The 16,614-nt window shown below is 41.0% G+C and overlaps 1 protein-coding gene across 2 annotated transcripts in view; it reads left to right on the top strand.

The window, feature by feature from the left end:
* SHROOM2 (shroom family member 2) overlaps positions 1-16,614 on the top strand; it is a 128,068-nt gene that overhangs the window by 44,417 nt on the left and 67,037 nt on the right. For both annotated transcript variants that reach the window (XM_056328353.1, XM_056328352.1), the window contains exon 2: positions 8,357-8,508. In XM_056328353.1, the coding sequence (XP_056184328.1) occupies positions 8,357-8,508 (152 nt within the window). The remainder of the gene's footprint in view (positions 1-8,356; positions 8,509-16,614) is intronic.

Here is a 16,614-nt window from a genome sequence, read left to right as displayed (position 1 = left end):
TTTTTTTTAATTCTAGTACAAGTGTTCAGCAGTGATTAAATGTTTCCAACTTCTATTACTGAAACAATGGAATCACTTTGAAAAAACTTTAAAAATAAACATCTATCATGCCATTTTTAAAACCTCCAAATCTATGTGAAGTCCTCTTCCTGATATTTTTCATCTGAAAATTGCTATCATTAGTTTCTTGGGACAAAGATTCATTAAATTTTTAATGTCAAATATATAATCAGTCCTCAATTTACAGAGCTCATAATGGCCCTGTGATTTAAATAGACTATGGTACAATAACAATATCTTCTTAGAAATAGTAACTTATGATTTATAATCGGAAAGGTCTTCTCACATATAATCAGACAGGTCTTCTCAAAAGGCTAATGGTAGGTGTTGTTTTGAATGTAGGTTGGAATAAAGTATTAATCAGTTTATGTATACTTATTAACTTTTACACGGGGAAGTTCTGGATGTTTTACTGTACTTTTTAAATACTTTTGGTTTGAGAATCTCTGAAGTTAGGTTTCAGCCTGGAGTCAGTTTTTACAGCTGTAATAAATCCCCCACAAAAATGACCTGTTCTAGTGGAAGTGACAGCAAGACCTTAATCTAAATAGTGGAGTGGACCCAATATAAAAATTGAATAACTACTTAAAGAACTGTACCAAGTGACAGCTTTTCAAAATATGATGCTTTCTTTAAAAGGAAAAAAAAAAGGGAAAAAGATTGCTGGGCAAATAGCCGAATGTTTAAATACACAAAATAAAGAGCAATTAGAAAGGGCTGTGATAGACTGTGTCCTGTTACTGAACTCTGCCTTTAAAGAAATGTTTCCAAATTGATTTTTAAGAACCGCCTGTTGACAGAAGGCAGTGCTCCTGCCAGCTTGACAGCTTGCAGGCTGCATGGCGTGATGGGGGACACTTGGAAAGAGCAGCTGTCCAAAGTGGGATTTCTCTGCCTGTTCAGAGGTTCTGTGACAATGACAGTGAGCCAGTGCCCTTGGGAAAAAAGAAAATTGCCCTGGACTAAACGTTCCTAAACTTTAGTGGTGATTGCTGTGATGTTTAAACACAGCCTGGGAAAGAGCAAGTATGGGCAAGTACAGTGGTGGGGTGTGAAGTGATGATACCAAACAAAAGGGAAGTTCTGGCTTCTGTGTTAAGGTAGAGTGTCACCAGATGCAGCGGACAATTACTTGCCTGGTCCAAGTGCAGTAATTGCCAAGTTGGATTGTACTACATAGGCCCAGATTATGCAAGCTGGTAGGACATAACTATTTTCTTTGTATGGTGTTCCTTAAAGTTTGTGTTGGGTGGTTAATGCTGGTGGTTGGACCCACAGTCTGTAGGTGGTTTGGGGTTACAGGTGCCCTCCAGTGACTTGAAGGTTTATGTGGAATTCCTTGGTTTGCTGCAGACATCCTGCATCGTTTTGGGCCTTGTTTCCATACACGTTTCTAAGTCCATCTGTATGGAGGGGAGAGAGTTAGTTGCCTGCCAGGTGTCCTTCCAAAAGTCTCTTTAATGTTAAAGTACTAAATCAGAAGTGGGAGAGAAAGGATGTGAAAGAATGTAAAATCAAATGCATTAGCCTTGCCCAGCTTCTACTGCATGCATGCCTGTGTGAGATGCCTTATGTGTATATACAAGCCCATTGTCTTTGGACCAGTTTGCTCCTGTTGAAGTTTGCACCGCTGTGCCTTGCTGGTGAATGCAGCCCTTGCCACTCAAGACTGCACTGGCAGAACATACAGCTGGAGTTGGGTTGGTTCTGTTACTTTGTTGATTCCTCAAAGTTACACAAATGCCAGGCTTGAACTGTATTTCACCTTTATTTGACTCTATGCAAAACAAAAATAATTAACACTTCCTACATTTCACTTGTTCTGAAGATCTCATAAAAAGGTTTTATTTTTGGGGAAAAAAAGATCTGTATGAGAAGCTTGTAAGACAAACAGCCACAGAATCATTTCTTGGCTGTATGAGAAGTGAATTATGATAAAATAGTTTATCATGGCTGATAGCAGAACGCTGATAAATGGTGCTGTTTTTTCCTGTGTTTGTCTCTGGGTTTGGGTTTCCATCCCGTCTCCCACCCTGTCCAAAGACAGCATGGACAAGAAACTGTCGTCATTGTAAACAAAACCAGATCTGTTGTGTGACATGGCATTTCCCCAGTCTGTCTCCTGCTTGTTTATACAGGTGCTTATAGAGGAATGTGTGTATTCTAAGTAAAGCATTAGACCTGATAAACACAGAAGTGAAGGGGTCACATTCTAGAAATGGTGCTCCTCATCAACACTACAGCATTTTAAAGCTGCAAATATAGGCTATTATTTTTCCTTTCATGTGTGTTACCAACACTGGAAATACAGACTTGTCAGTGTCCTTTGAATGTGTTTGTGTATTTAGCTGTTAAACTTTTCTCCACAGCTCAGCTCTTTCCCAGTGTCAAGGCTCACTCACATTTTCATGGAAAAAATTTCACATACCAGAGTTGCAAGTGTATTGTTTTTTTCAATCACTTTTTTAAAAAAATATTCTATTAACTACACCTGCATCTTGTAATGGTGTCTCTTCCTGTTTTGTGGAGAAGATATTTTATAAGCAAAAATAAATCTGAGTGGGTATGACAATTAATGTAGATACCATTATGACAGCAGAAGTCTGTGGTTCCAGTCCTCCCTCGTACATGGATCCCAAGGTTTGCCTTTGCTCTTGGCTGTAGGGGGGTCATCAGGGACAGCAGGGTGAGAGTTGGAGACTGTCTAAACAGATGCTTTTTGTCAACAAACATCCTTTTCATCTCCTTTTGAAAACACTTTTTTTTGGGTAGCAATATCAACATCCCTGCTAAGGATGGGAAGTCATGGCATTTACTCTTGTTGATTTAGCATAGTAAGAGTGATACGATTTTTGTAATACATATTGAAAGCATAGTTTGAGGAAAATTGTAGAACTCTTTACTCATCCAAGAACTATACCTGTTTTGAAGGCTTATGTCCATTATTTGTAAGAAAATAAGATGTTGATTGTTTTTCTTGCATATGTCATTTCCTGCTATGCTATACAAATGTTAAGACGTATACTTCATGGGCGTTCAGTTCCTGCAAATACCCCAGACTCCGCAGAGGGATTGTTCAAGGTTGCATTCAGTCACATCTGTCTGCCAACAGTGATGGAGGCAGATTTCATCTTGTTGACTGTTCTTGACAGACTTCATCTTAACACCTCCCTCTGCATTTTCAAGGCTTTATTTTCAGCTATTGATCTAGTTTTTCTGGACACCTAAAATTTCAGAAAGAAATGAATGCTAGTTAGTTAAATAATATAGGCTTAAATATTAAAACTTCAGCTTAAATCCTGAACATAGCATAGCAGACTTTGTAGATGGGTGAGTGAAATACATTCATAATTGAGGTATGAAAAATAGTTGTGAAATTTTCAAGTGTATTTGCTAGTTCTAACATGTTTGTGTATTTTCATTTGGATTTACACTCCTAATGAAGGTCTGATGAGATGGAAAGTTTCTCAGCAGGTGAATAAATAAAAACAATAAATGATAAGACTAGTAAACAGAAAAAAGAGAAAACCTGGAGGAGAAGCTGGAATGGCACTGTCCCAAGTTTGAGCAGAGGAGGCAGGTTAATAGGGCAGTATTTTTGAAGAGGTCTTTTCCTCATGATTTTTTTTTCTGTTTCTTTAGATGTGTGCAAAGCCTAATACTTTTTTTTTCCCAGTCATTATGACTAAAGGACTTCCAGTATAACTGGAGAAATTGTATTTTTCCTGTCCAGCTAACTTTCAGATTTCCACTTAAGTACATCGTCAAGTGGAATTGCATTCATACAGCCATTTGGGCATCTCAGTATGAAAGGTTAATGTTTAAGTTTGTTCATCCTGGGGAGACTTTCACTATGAATGGATGTGTAATTTTTGTTCTCTTCAGCTGTAGCTGATCTGGTGGCAAGCTATTAAAGAAAGCCATGTCTAGTTTTCATGAGGATGGTTTCAGCTTTGATTTTTAAAATATTTTTTGAGGTTTTTTTGATTAGTGTTGTTTTGGACAGCCAAAAAAAGTCTGTTTGGAAAGCTTGCACTGTGTGGAATGTGTAGTCTCCCTGCTGAAATTAAAACTCAGAGGGGGTAACAGAATACTCCCTGCCGTCAGTGCATTGCCAGCCTGAAGAAAAAACAAACACGCTTACTGAGAACAATGAACATTCCTTGAAACCCTAGGAGACAGATTTTTGCCTTTTTTTTATTTTATTTTTCTTTTTTTTTAAAGACAAAAAAACAACCCTCTGAGGTCTTCAGGCCCAGGTGGCAGGTCTCAGGGGCTTCTTGCCCCTTGTCATTAGGTTGGTGCCTTGCTCAGGGCATAAGGGCTGCAACTGATTTGCATGTATGTTTTGGAGTTGTAAAAAATGAGCTCCTACCAAGATATTTTCCCTTCCCCCCTCCTCCCCCGCCCGTTTGACCTTCTCACTACAATTCCAGTGATTCAACTCTGACTTTCATTGATGTTTTCGCACTGCTTTTCTAACCTACTGGGCTTTACACCTCCAAATACATTTTATTTAGTAGTAACCCAGAAATGCATCTGAACACTTGAAAGACTTGCAATTGCCTGTTAGAGGGTTTGAGGTGCATGAGGGCTTGAGACTGCCAGTTTTCTGGTTCAGCTCTGCCCCACTTCAGGGTCCTTCGTATGGCAACCACTCTGTACTATACATCCCTGAACTGAAATCTTTCCTTGCATATAAGCAATTTCCACTGCTGTTCCCTTGTTTTCAACTTCACTGAAGACTGGCGGCAATAATTCAGTGTTCGGGTAAATTCTTGATGTTCAGAAGATATGCAAGCAGGTCAGAGGGCAGGTCACAGCTTGAGAATTAGATGTATTTGGATGTAGAAACCTGCTCTGTCATTAATTATCTGTGTTTTTATTAAGATAACTGGAAATCAAGTTGCTTGATTAGTATTAATAACTGCTTTAGAATACGATATGAGAGTAAGCATTTTTCATGGCATTCTTTTTGGCTTACGTTTACAGGCCTGAAGATTTTTAAGGACATTTATCCTAAACATGCATGAAGAGAGCTTTTATGTGCTTGCAGTGAGATTGCTCTGCTGTATGAGATCATCCTAATGTACTTTCATCAAGAGATACTGCTTTTTTTATTAGGTTATTTAATTTATATTTTGTTGCTGGAGTGTTCCTGAAACCTGTACTGTAAGCTTCAGAACTCATGAAGTTAAATTTTCACTGGATTTATCTCATTGACTGACTTTGGTGCCTCAGTAGATGGCTGTTCTTTATGAAGCTTTCTGCAGCTGGGGCAATTACAAGGAATTACACTTTGTAGGTTCCCTGGCATTTAATAATGTGGGACTTGGAGATACTGAATCAATGTAAAATATAATGAAGAAATAAATTAAAGTCTTTGCTTTGAAGATAAAGTGTCAAATCTACAAGAAGAGGTGTGATATGGATTGTGAACAAATGAGGGGAAAATAAAACTAAATGTGTAGCTCATGAGCTCAAGCAACTCAACATCTAGAGGCTGTGCTGACAGCAAAGGAGGTGAGAAGAAACTGAGAAAGCTGAGGGCCTGAACCACAAAGTGTTCAACACCTACAGCTATATTTAGAATCACAGAATTGCTTAGGTTGGAAAAGACCTTTAAGATCATTGAATCCAACCGTTAACCTAGCACTGCCAAGTCCACCACTGAACTATGTCCCTAAGCACCATATCTACACACACGTCTTTTAAGTACCTCCAGAGATGGTGACTCAGTCACCTCCCTGGGCAGCCTGTTCTAATGCTTCACCACCCTGTCAGTGTAGAAATTGTTCCTAATATCCAATCTAAACCTCTCCTGGCACAACTTGAGGCCTTTTCCTCTGGTCCTACCAGTTGTTACTTGGGAGAAGAGACAAACACCCACTTGCCTACCACCTCCTTCAAGATGGCTGTAGAAAGCAATGAAATGTCCCTTGAGTCTCCTTTTCTCAAGCTAAACAACCCCAGTTCCCTCAGCTGCTCCTCAGAAGACTTGTGCTCCAGACCCTTCCCCAGCCCCGTTGCCCGTCTCTGGACACGCTCCCGCACCTCAGTGTCCCTCTTGCAGTGAGGGGCCCAACTCTGAACACAGCGTTGGAGGTGCAGCCTCACCAGTGCCGAGTACAGGGGGGCGATCACACCCCTGGTCCTGCTGGCCACACTGTTTGTGGTACAAGCCAGGATGCTGTTGGCCTTCTGGGCCACCTGGGCACACTGCTGGCTCATGTTCAGCCGGTGCCAGCCAGCACCCCCAGGGCCTTTCCCACCAGGCACTTCCCCGCCGCTCTGCCCCAGGCCTGTAGCGTTGTGTGGGGCTGGTGTGACCCAAGTGTGGGACCCGGCAGTTCTCCTTGTGGGACCTCATACGACTGGCCTTTGCCCATCAATGCAGCCTGTCCAGATCCCTCTGCAGAGCCTGCCTGCCTGCCCTCCAGCAGATCAATGCTCCCTTCTAACTTGGTGTCATCTGCAAACTTACTGAGGGTGCACTCGATCCCCTCATCCAGATCATTGGTAAAGACGTTAAACAGAACTGAACCCAGTGCTGGGTGCTGGGGAATAGCACTTGTGACCAGTCACCAGCTGGATTTAACTGCATTCACCACCACTCTTTGGGCCTGGCTATCTAGCCATTTTTTACCCAGCAAAGAGTACAGCAGTGCAGCCTGTGAGCAGCCAGTTCCTCCAGGAGAATACTGCAGGGAACAGTGTCAAAAGCTGTACTGAAGTCTAGGTAGGCAACATCCACAGCCTTTCGCTTATCCACTAAGCAGGTCGCCTTGTCATACAACAGTCAGGTTTGTCAAGCAGGAAAATACCTGCTGGCTGGGCCTGATCCCCCAGTTATCCTGCACATGCTGGGTGATTGCACTCAGGATGATCTGCTCCATAACCTTCCATGGCACCCAGGTCAGGCTGACAGCCCTGTAGTTCCCCGGATCCTCCTTCCCTCTTGTAGATGAGTGCCCATTTACGACTGCTGATAAATGATGCGAAGTTGCTTGGTGAGCACTCCCACCAGCTCCCTCAGTACCCTTGGGTGGATCCCATCCAACCCCATAGACTTGTGCATGTCTAAGTGGAGCAGCAGGTCACTAACTATTTCCCCTTGGATTACGCGGCTTCATTCTGCTCCCAATCCCTGTCTTCCAGCTCAGGGACCAAGAACCCTGAAGGTAACTGGTCTTACTGTTAAAGACGGAGGCAAAGAAAGCATTAGTACCTCAGCCTTTGCCTCAGCCTTTGTGGCAACGTTCCTGGCCACATCCAATAAAGGATGCAGATTCTCCTTGGTCCTCTTTTTGTTGCTACTGTATTCATAGAAACATTTTTTATTGTCTTTTATGGCAGTAGCCAGATTAAGTTCTAGCTGGGCTTTGGCTCTTCTGATTTTCTCTCTGTGTAACCTCATGACATCCTTGTGGTTCTGACTTGAAATCTGTTCAGACTGTTGGTACTAGCCTGGCTGATCAAGCTTTTGAGATATCTTTTGAATTTTGAAAATGGGTAACTTGCAGGGGGAAGTGGGGTGGTGGTTCCCTTCATTGGGGTAGGAATTGCCAAAACTGACTCTTTTATCTTGTGCGTGTTTTGCCACATGTTATAAATAGTTGTGTAAAAATTCAGTGCATGCAAGAGATGCCTGTGGCAGCAAAATATAGTCTTACAGTGAATTTCCCCTAGTATCACGGTGTTCTTCAGCGGTGTGACATGTTGTTTTTCTTACTTGGATCTCAGACCATCATATCTTTTTCTAGCCAGAGCTGTTAATTAACTGTATGGATTGTGGATTCTCAGATATTTTCCTAAATGTTCTGTGCCTGATTAAAAATCACTGTATTTTTGGGACCAGCTTGTTAAGCAGTATTTTGAGGTTTCGTAGCACGTGAGATTTTTGGAGTTGACTGTGTGGTTAATGTTATTGACTGTATGATTAATATTATTGGTTGCCTTCTCTAAAGAACCAGATTTTAAGATGCCTGTCCAAAGCTCTATTTACAAGTATGATTACATGTACAGTGTTGAACAGAGCTCAAAACCATAGATGCTTTTGAGCCCCACATTTTCTAGTTTTCTCAGGTTTTTCCTCTTCCATTTTTTCTCTTCTAGTTGTCTCTGTATCATTAATCTTTCTTTATACATTTTTGAATGCATCTTTTTTTAATTACTTTAGGCACTTATTTATTGTATTAATTATTGTATGAAGCCAATATTGAAAACTCATTAACTTATTTTAAAGGTGGCACTATGCAACCTCAGTGATTCTACCATTTGATACGCTTTTTTTCAGATTGAAGATGGGAGCAAAGCTGCAGCTGTGGACAAGTTACTGGCTGGGGATGAAATTGTTGGCATCAATGATGTGGGCCTCTCCGGCTTCCGACAAGAAGCAATCTGTCTGGTGAAAGGTTCACACAAGACACTGAAGCTTGTAGTAAAAAGGTAAGCTTGTGTCGTTCAGCTGGAAAACCAGAAGTGTTCCAGGTTATAAGCTACTGGGCAAGTAAATTTGCCAAGATTCGGCAAGATAATGACTTTCATTTAGTGTTACTAATGTGCATGTTCTGTGATTTTACCTTCTCCTTGAACACAGACCCTTTATGGAAGATGTGAGGAGAGGTGGCCTATTGATCGGAGCAAAAACTGAGGCAGTGTATTCTGTGTATACTGTTCTGATTTGATGAGTTGGGACTCTGTTCCCTTCTGTCCTCCTGAAGTGCCGAGCCTGAAGCAGGCTGCGTGACCAGTCCTGCGTCCGTGCCTTTGGTGTGCGGACACTGGCAGTGCTTTTCTTGTGTTTCCTGTCCGGGCCAGTTGTGCTGTGAGGAATGGGTTACATGGGAAAAAAAACATTTTCCCACTTTGTGAGAATATTTGAGGTCTCAAGCGTTTCTTAAGTGGTTTCGGTAAAGAGTACTTTGTTTTGTTATTAGTCAAGAGGAAAAACTGAAACAGTTTATCAAAACAGAACACATTTTGGAAGCTTTTTGTTTTGTCATTTTGACTTAGAATTTTTGAGTTCACGCTTTTTTTACTAACTTGAATTAAAAATAAGTTTCATTAAATAATTTTGACAAAAGTTATCAGATGTTAAAGTAGGTTAAATCTTACAACTTCTGAAAAAATTCAAACCAGGAAATTTGAACAACAAAATCTTTCTCATTAATTTCCTACTCTGAAGAATCAGAACTTTCTAATTTTTATCAAATTATACCAAGCAGTCTTTTATGTCACGTGAGCATTTTGGGTGTATCAGTTAGAATTAAAAAATAATTTTGTTGCAATACAGAAAATATTGAAATTTGGGGTTTGACAGGTATGATGATCCAGTCTGTAAATATAACCAGTGTTTGAGGCCATCCTAAATCAGGACTGTCTTTTGTAAAATAGCACCGATAGATAGGAGAGGTACAAAAGCATGCTTTTCACCTCTGGTTTAAGAAGGTGGTTTTGACAGAAGGAATTATGGGAACCCGAATCTCTTTCACAGGTGATAGTTTATATCATCACCAATACCTAATTCTGGAAGGTATTCCAGTATTTTTGTAGTACTAAGCTAATAAATGCAAACCAAAATGCATTCACAACTATTATAAATCATGTTGATGTTCAGCAGTTTCAACTGGCACTGACTATTCCAGTAAAAGCACTTTTGTTAGCAGAGGTTACATCAGTTGTTTCTGTCACAGAAAGTAAGAAATTCAGGGTTGAGAAGTTTTATAGACACTGAAGAATCTGCCAAGACAGCAAGTCCTAATTACTATGAAAAACTTCAGACCAAGTGGAAAGATTCCCTCTTTCTTGGTGTTTTTCAGTTGTATGACAGTAACATGCTCAGAATCTGTGAATACTGATCTATCTATGGAAATGGCAGAAAGTCTGATGCTGAAATACCCTCATAAGAGAGACAGCTGTGCCATTTTTGTCATTCACAAGTGCTTCACTTCATGCGTGTGATTTTGGAGAACTTTCACACAGCTAATCGAGCAGTGATTTGCTGCTGGGGATTTGTGGCCACTCTGTGCAGGCAGCAGCCCCATTGCTATGCATGCCTGCGTGCAGTTTGGTGCAAAGCTGATGGATTTTCATCAGTCCTTTCTCATCCCTCCTCTTTTTCCTTCCCTAGCCCATGTGCAGCAGGCAAAAGCAATCTAGCTGTTCTAGCCAAGAGGCTGAAATAGTGGCTGTTGTTAGGGAAAACATTTTTGTCTTAAATTCGTGAAGACTTCCATAGCTCCCAAAAGAACCAATAGCTTTTTGGGTCATTGACAAGCCTGCATAATATTAAATGAAATTTCATAAAACTTACTGAATGAAATTAGCTAGGGGTTTTGTCTGTGGTTTTTCAACTTTGCTCTTTCTCTTGGAAAGTTGCCTTAGGACATCAGTCCTTTGACGGTCAGAAACCTTTTAACATCCAGTCTTTATTCTTGGCCAGCTTGTTCTCATGCACTGCTGTCTGTGTGCTGAAATAGCTTTTCTTTTCCTGTTGGAAGTTCAAATGATGCAGGTTTTTATAAAAGACTTGTTGCATGCTTTCTTTCAGAAGTTATGGTTTGAACAACAGTATTGTTTTGTTTTGTTTGCCCTAAATCTTAGGCTGAATTTTTATGAGTGCTTTAAACAGTCCTGGTTTTAAGCAAACCAGTTGTTTAGTCTTTGTATGAGCACTCTTGCAGGTCTGGATTGAATTGGATCAGGGAACTGATCTGACTGCAAAATTACTTGGGGAAGTAGGTTTTCAGCTGGATAGGACCACCACTAGGCAGGGGCAGTCTGCACTTTAATTAATTACAGCAATCTTGAAATGTCTGCCTTAGCATTTTTAGACTATTTCAATCTTCTTTAGATCCACCCTTACTGTTCTCTTGGGAGACGGGTGATAGTCCCACAATTCCCTTTCATTGAGTTACATATAAGATGAAATATTGATCTGCAAGTCATCTTGGCATCTTTTTGTCTGCTTGCCGTCTGTCCTTTGTCTAGTGCTGTGATGTTCTGTATAGTGTTAATTTAACATTTAATTCCCTGTGGGTGTCAGCGTGAAAATCTGAAGCACAAAATAGACAAATGGTTTGAAGTTCAACGACCCAATCCTGAAGGTTAAAAGAATCTTTGTTTTAATTATGTTTGTCCTTGCTATATGTGAGAGTTAGCTTGGGAAGCCAAGATGTGGGTTTTTTACTGAAAACTTTTTTCACCTAGGGTTGTTTGTGGTACCTATTTCTAGACTGATGCAGAAGTGGAAAGCAACTTTTTAAAAACTATCATGATGTGAAAAAATTACTTTTTAAATAAATTCTTCTGGAAGGCAGTGAACTTACTTCCTATGAATGTCAGCAGAATTCAGAAAAGTCAGGCTTTATTTGTCACCGCTGAGAAGCATATCCATGTCAAATTTCTCCATACGGGTCACTCCTTCATGCAGTAACGCTACATCCTGATCTTACATTGATTCAGCTATTTCTGTACCTGGGAAGCAGGAGGGCATGCTGTTTTCAGTTTAGAAGTCTCATGTGCCTACAGCCAAGACCAAGTGAAAAAGTTTTGCCATAGTGAGTAATATGTTTCATTCACAATAATTAGTTCTTGACTGTGGCAAAGGTTTCTCAAGGGGCTGGTGCTGTTAAGCAGTGGTAGCTGGCTTCCACAAAATTATTTTTATCCACCGTTTTTAAAGAATCTGATGCTTGACTTGCACAGGGAAAGTAACATTGGTCTCTAAATAAAAGTGCCTGCAGCACCAAATACTCAGCATAAACTTGCTAGCTATCAGCATACAGGCTTTGGTTTTTCTATTTTTTGGAAACATTGCATAGCTGTGGTCTAAACCAAATCAGGACTGTGCAACTGGCTCAACAACAAACATGATGTGTAAGTAGCTTATATATATTGATGGTTGAGCAAGTGCATTGTGCCTCTGGTTTTGGATTAAAAGAGGACTCAGGAGGCTTCATGTTGCTTTCTCAAGTGGATTTGTCAACACATCTTAATTACATGCTAGTTCATCAGCGTAGTAGTGAGTCATTTCTTAAGTAAATTCCTTTCTTAGGAAAATGGAAAGGAAACTGCTGAGGACATTTCTTACAGGAATTGTATGTGAATTTCTCTTGTTTTGTAAAAGATGTGTGCATGTCTGTGTGTGCACATGTAAAATTGCTCTGAGTGTTGATACTGAGGTGGTTACCTTATTCAGTCTGATTTAACTGTTCTGCATGTGCTTCTAACTTAAATTCCCTTCATAGTTAATAAATATAATCTCCATTCCTTTGCACATGCTAGACATAAGAGTATGCCACAAACCCATTAAAGTTTGGAACAACTTTTCACTATGAATTCATGAGACACATTAAACTGTTAAAAATAGACCCATAGGTGATGCTTCCGTTTGTGGTTTATTAATGTTAAAGTGAGGGTGGAATTACGTGGCCTTTGGGAGCCACCATGAGAAGTTGTGTGGGCTTGTCTTGTTGGCTGCTTAAATCATGTGTTAGTGGCAGTGGAAACAGGTGGGCAGGGGAGAGAGTAGCCATAGACTTCTTTTCCTTCAGAGTCTGCTGGTGACACAAATCTGACCTTCAGTTTAACTTGACCAACTCTGCAGGTACTGCCAGTGCCTGAGAACCAGCCTTGACGTTCTGGAGTAGTTCTGGTCATGTTGCATACACATGTGAGCAGGCATCTTTTCCCTTCTGTAGCGTTTATTTTCGTGCCTTTATGTAGCTGAAGTGAAGATGTTTTTGCAGTGCTGAGAAGTCCTTTGTTAGAGGAGAGGGGAAGAGTGAGAGCAAACACACTTGCTGTCAGAAGCCTAGCATGAATGCTGAAACTTAACTGTGTGGAATCCTAGTAAGGGAAGTGAATGTCATGATATGTGAACTATAAACACCTAGACATGGAAAGTTAGGGTGACCTTTATTTGCATGGCACTTCATGAAGACAGCCAGCCATTGAATTGAAGCACAGCAGGAGGAGAGTTTTTAATGAATGTCCCAAGGGCTTGGAGATTGTACAGTATTATCTCAGAGACCTGAGCAAAAATGAAGGTGACAGCTATTTACAGTGCTCATATAGGAGGTTACTGAAATTTTGTCATGTACTGAGTGGAAACATGCTCAACACCACCTGTGACCTGTAGTGGATTTTGTGTAACTTACCAAAGGTATCCTAGTCTTACCTATTTATGACTTGTGCAGCAGCTAGCTGCGCACTTCATAGCCTCTTGTGACTGCAAGAGTACTCTGAAACTTGAAAATACCAATTTGTGAGATGACTTTAGAAGATAAGCCATTTGTGTTTTCTGTACAATTTCAAGATACAGATGGAGGGTGCCTCTTACCTGTGTTTGGCCAGTTGGTAGTTCTAGTCTTACAGGTACTAAAATAGTTAGTATGGGAAACAACTAGAAAAATATGTGTAGTTTTAAAGATTTTAAGCAAGTATTATATGTATTTAGTCCACAGTTATGGTTAAGTATTGTTCGGAAAACCAAGTGCATTTGAGGAGAGCTGCTGATGAGTAGGAGTAAAATCTGTTTTGCTGTTAAACTGGATTTCATTGCTTCTGGAACTAGAATTTGTTATGGCAGAACAAATAGCAGTGATTTCTCTTTTGTTGCCCAGTAGCCGTAATTCTTCCTTTTTGAAAATTAACCTTGACCTTAACTGACCAAGAACAGATCTTTATTTTTAATGCCTGTATTTCCAGCCAGAGTTTGGGAATAGGTAGGACACTGCAGTAAGGCTTGCCAGGGCTGTATCTGCATACACGTACCATTGCTGGACAAAGTAAGCAGGTGTGATACCCCATCGCTACCCATGTCTCTTGGCATTGACGTGGGTGTGGAACAGCATGTGCCTGTGCAGATCTTCTGTATACATGCTTTGGGAGTGGGTATTCTTAACAGATGCACACAGCTTTAAAGTTCAAGGTTGGAACATTTCTTTGTGACTGCAGTTGGTGGAAGGGCTGTTAAATTCCTGTTTTGCAAATTCACTTGAGAAACAGATCAGTGTGTTGCTGTAGGACCACTCTTTTGCTTTAAGCAGGATGGCTGGTATTAAATGTGTGCCAAATAGGATGTCCTATCAGCCCCTGCTCCCAGCTGAGTCTTGTGATGGAGAGAGGAGAAAGGGTATGTGACAGGGCATCACTGGGCTGGGGCCCTCTGGTTCTCTCCTTTGGTGCTGCCCAGTGAGCTACCGTGGCTCATAGGGGGATGGCAGGAAACCAGATAAGCACAAACATAACTTTTCACACAAATTGCACAGCACTTACAGGCCTGGTTAAGGAGCCCTTTTTCTTTACAAAATTAAAAAATGTAGCCTGTAAAGCTTGAATAATAGAAAGCCAACAGTACAAACCGATGTCACCATGTTTTACCAGGTCAGTTCCTTTAGGGGAATGTTATAGACATTTCCTTGTAGGCAAAAAGAATCCTCTATAATTTGAAAATGCTTATTCAGAAGGTTACTTGTGGCAACGCTATTCAGTTTTGTGAGGTAATTACCAAAATTGAGCAGTGTTGCTTTTTTGTGGAATGGAATATGCATCAGACAGTAACAACCTTTGAGTCATGACTGGGTTTTAGGTTGGTTGTTTTTTTTCCTTCAGTCCTGCATGCACTTGTTGGAATGGTTAATTTTGAGCATGAATAGTCTCATCCAATTTAGTGAGAGCACTCACATGACTGAAGATGAAAAATTATACAAGTGCTTACAGGATTTAACCATAGCTTTTTACCAGGTGGTACATTGGATTTGTTCTTAAAACTGCTTTCCACTGGTAAATTTCAGTGCAGGTGGTAGAAACTGTAATATCTAGCCCCTTGAGTGAGAGGGGGAAGCAGGTGAGCCTTCTAAAATTTTTTGGGGGGTGAAGACTTACTCATTTCACCTAGTACTTTCACATGTACACACTGAGAATTTTGGGGGGTTTTGATTGATAATACTGTAGATCTGTGCAGACTCCTGACTGAAACAGAATTGTAACCTTATCCATTAAAGACCAAATAAGTAATGTTTTTATGTCAGGAATCTTTGCACTCGGAAGGAATGCTTCTGTGTATGTTGTATGTATTTTGAAATACTGAATTGTTTGGAGTTGCTATTAAACAATTAATAGTGTTGCGTATTTTAAACACTGGTCAAGAACTTTGACATGCACATGTGCAACTTCAGGAGAGTAGTAATAATACTCCTGTTTCAGCGTGGTGCTGTTCTCCTTGTGGTACTTCTAGGTTACGTATTTCATCTCCTGAAGATTAAATGACTGAAAAGATTGAGAACTTGGATGCTTCTTAAATGTTTCAGTGTCAAGTAGCCTACCACATTGAGTGTAGAGATTTTATGCTTTACTTGGTCGTAACTACATGTGAATCTTCCAACTTGAAAAGATTGTAAAAAGGTTTCTAAATAATTTCTGAATCCAACCCTGAACTCCAGAAATACGACCACCTAAAAGAAGGGCAGGAATGTAAGACTGTTGCAGCTTTAGTTACTGAATAACTGAACAAATTTGCATCTTATCTCTTACACAAGAAACACAGTATTTTATGGTCATTGCGGCTGAATCTGCATAATACTGGATCACCTGGCAAGACAAAGTCTGATGGAGAGACACAGCTACCACGCTGCTGAGTTATATGGCCCTTACGCTTTTAGTCCGGCTTCATGCTGAGTGCAGAGGGAAGGGTGGAGTGACAAAAGCTGGGGTTTGGGGAAATTTCTGCTGGGTTGCAATTGAAATCAGAGTCAGTTCTTTGGTCTGGCTCATGGAGCAGCCTTGCCAGCAGGTGGGCAGCTGCACCAGGGGTGGCATCTGATAGGGAAGAAAGTGCTCTGGGGGGATGGTAATGTCTTCAAAATCTGATCTGGCATGGGACACGTCAGAACGAAATAGCATTCCCAAATAAATCTTGAAGCATCTCAGCTCGTGGTGGTGTTCTTTGTGGAGGCTCAGTAATTTGTATCATGTGGCTGTAGTGTTTTAACCAGGAATGAGACAACTGAGGCTGGGCTGCCTCCTGAAATGCACTGGGACTGGGGGAGCTCTCTTCCCAGCTCCTATTTGTGGGTCACCTTGGACATGGTTAGGTAAGTCACAGCTGAAATCGGTGTGGGAAGGCACTACACCTGTGTAGAAACACCCGTATGTGGAATGTGGTTTCTGAGGAAACTCAATTCATTCGGGACAGCTATTGAACGGTAGCTCTTTGTGGTAAGTGGCTGGGAGGCAAAAACACCTATTGTTTCTGGCCACAAGCAACACAAGGGTTTCCATGGCCCTGTGCTCCAAGGACAGGGCAAGTTCCTTCTTGCTGAAGGCAGCATGTTGGGCTGGTGTAGGCAGCTGCCTGCTGCTGTGCTTGCTAACTCTGTCCTGGGCAAAGGTGGTGGTGGGGAGCATGTCCGAGGGCTGCTCTGCTTCCTGTTCCTTGCTTCTGATCCTTAGCCTCAGCCATGGTGAGACAGCCTAAAATCCCCTGTGTATTTTGGCTCCTGCTGCTACTGTTAGAGTTTGCCCAGTCAGAGACTGCATTTTTCTTCA

The sequence above is a fragment of the Falco biarmicus genome, chromosome 2, assembly GCF_023638135.1.
Source record: "Falco biarmicus isolate bFalBia1 chromosome 2, bFalBia1.pri, whole genome shotgun sequence".
In the NCBI taxonomy this organism is placed as follows: domain Eukaryota; kingdom Metazoa; phylum Chordata; class Aves; order Falconiformes; family Falconidae; genus Falco; species Falco biarmicus.
The sequence above is the reverse complement of the archived record's forward strand: the minus strand, read 5'-3'. Positions and strand labels throughout refer to the sequence as shown.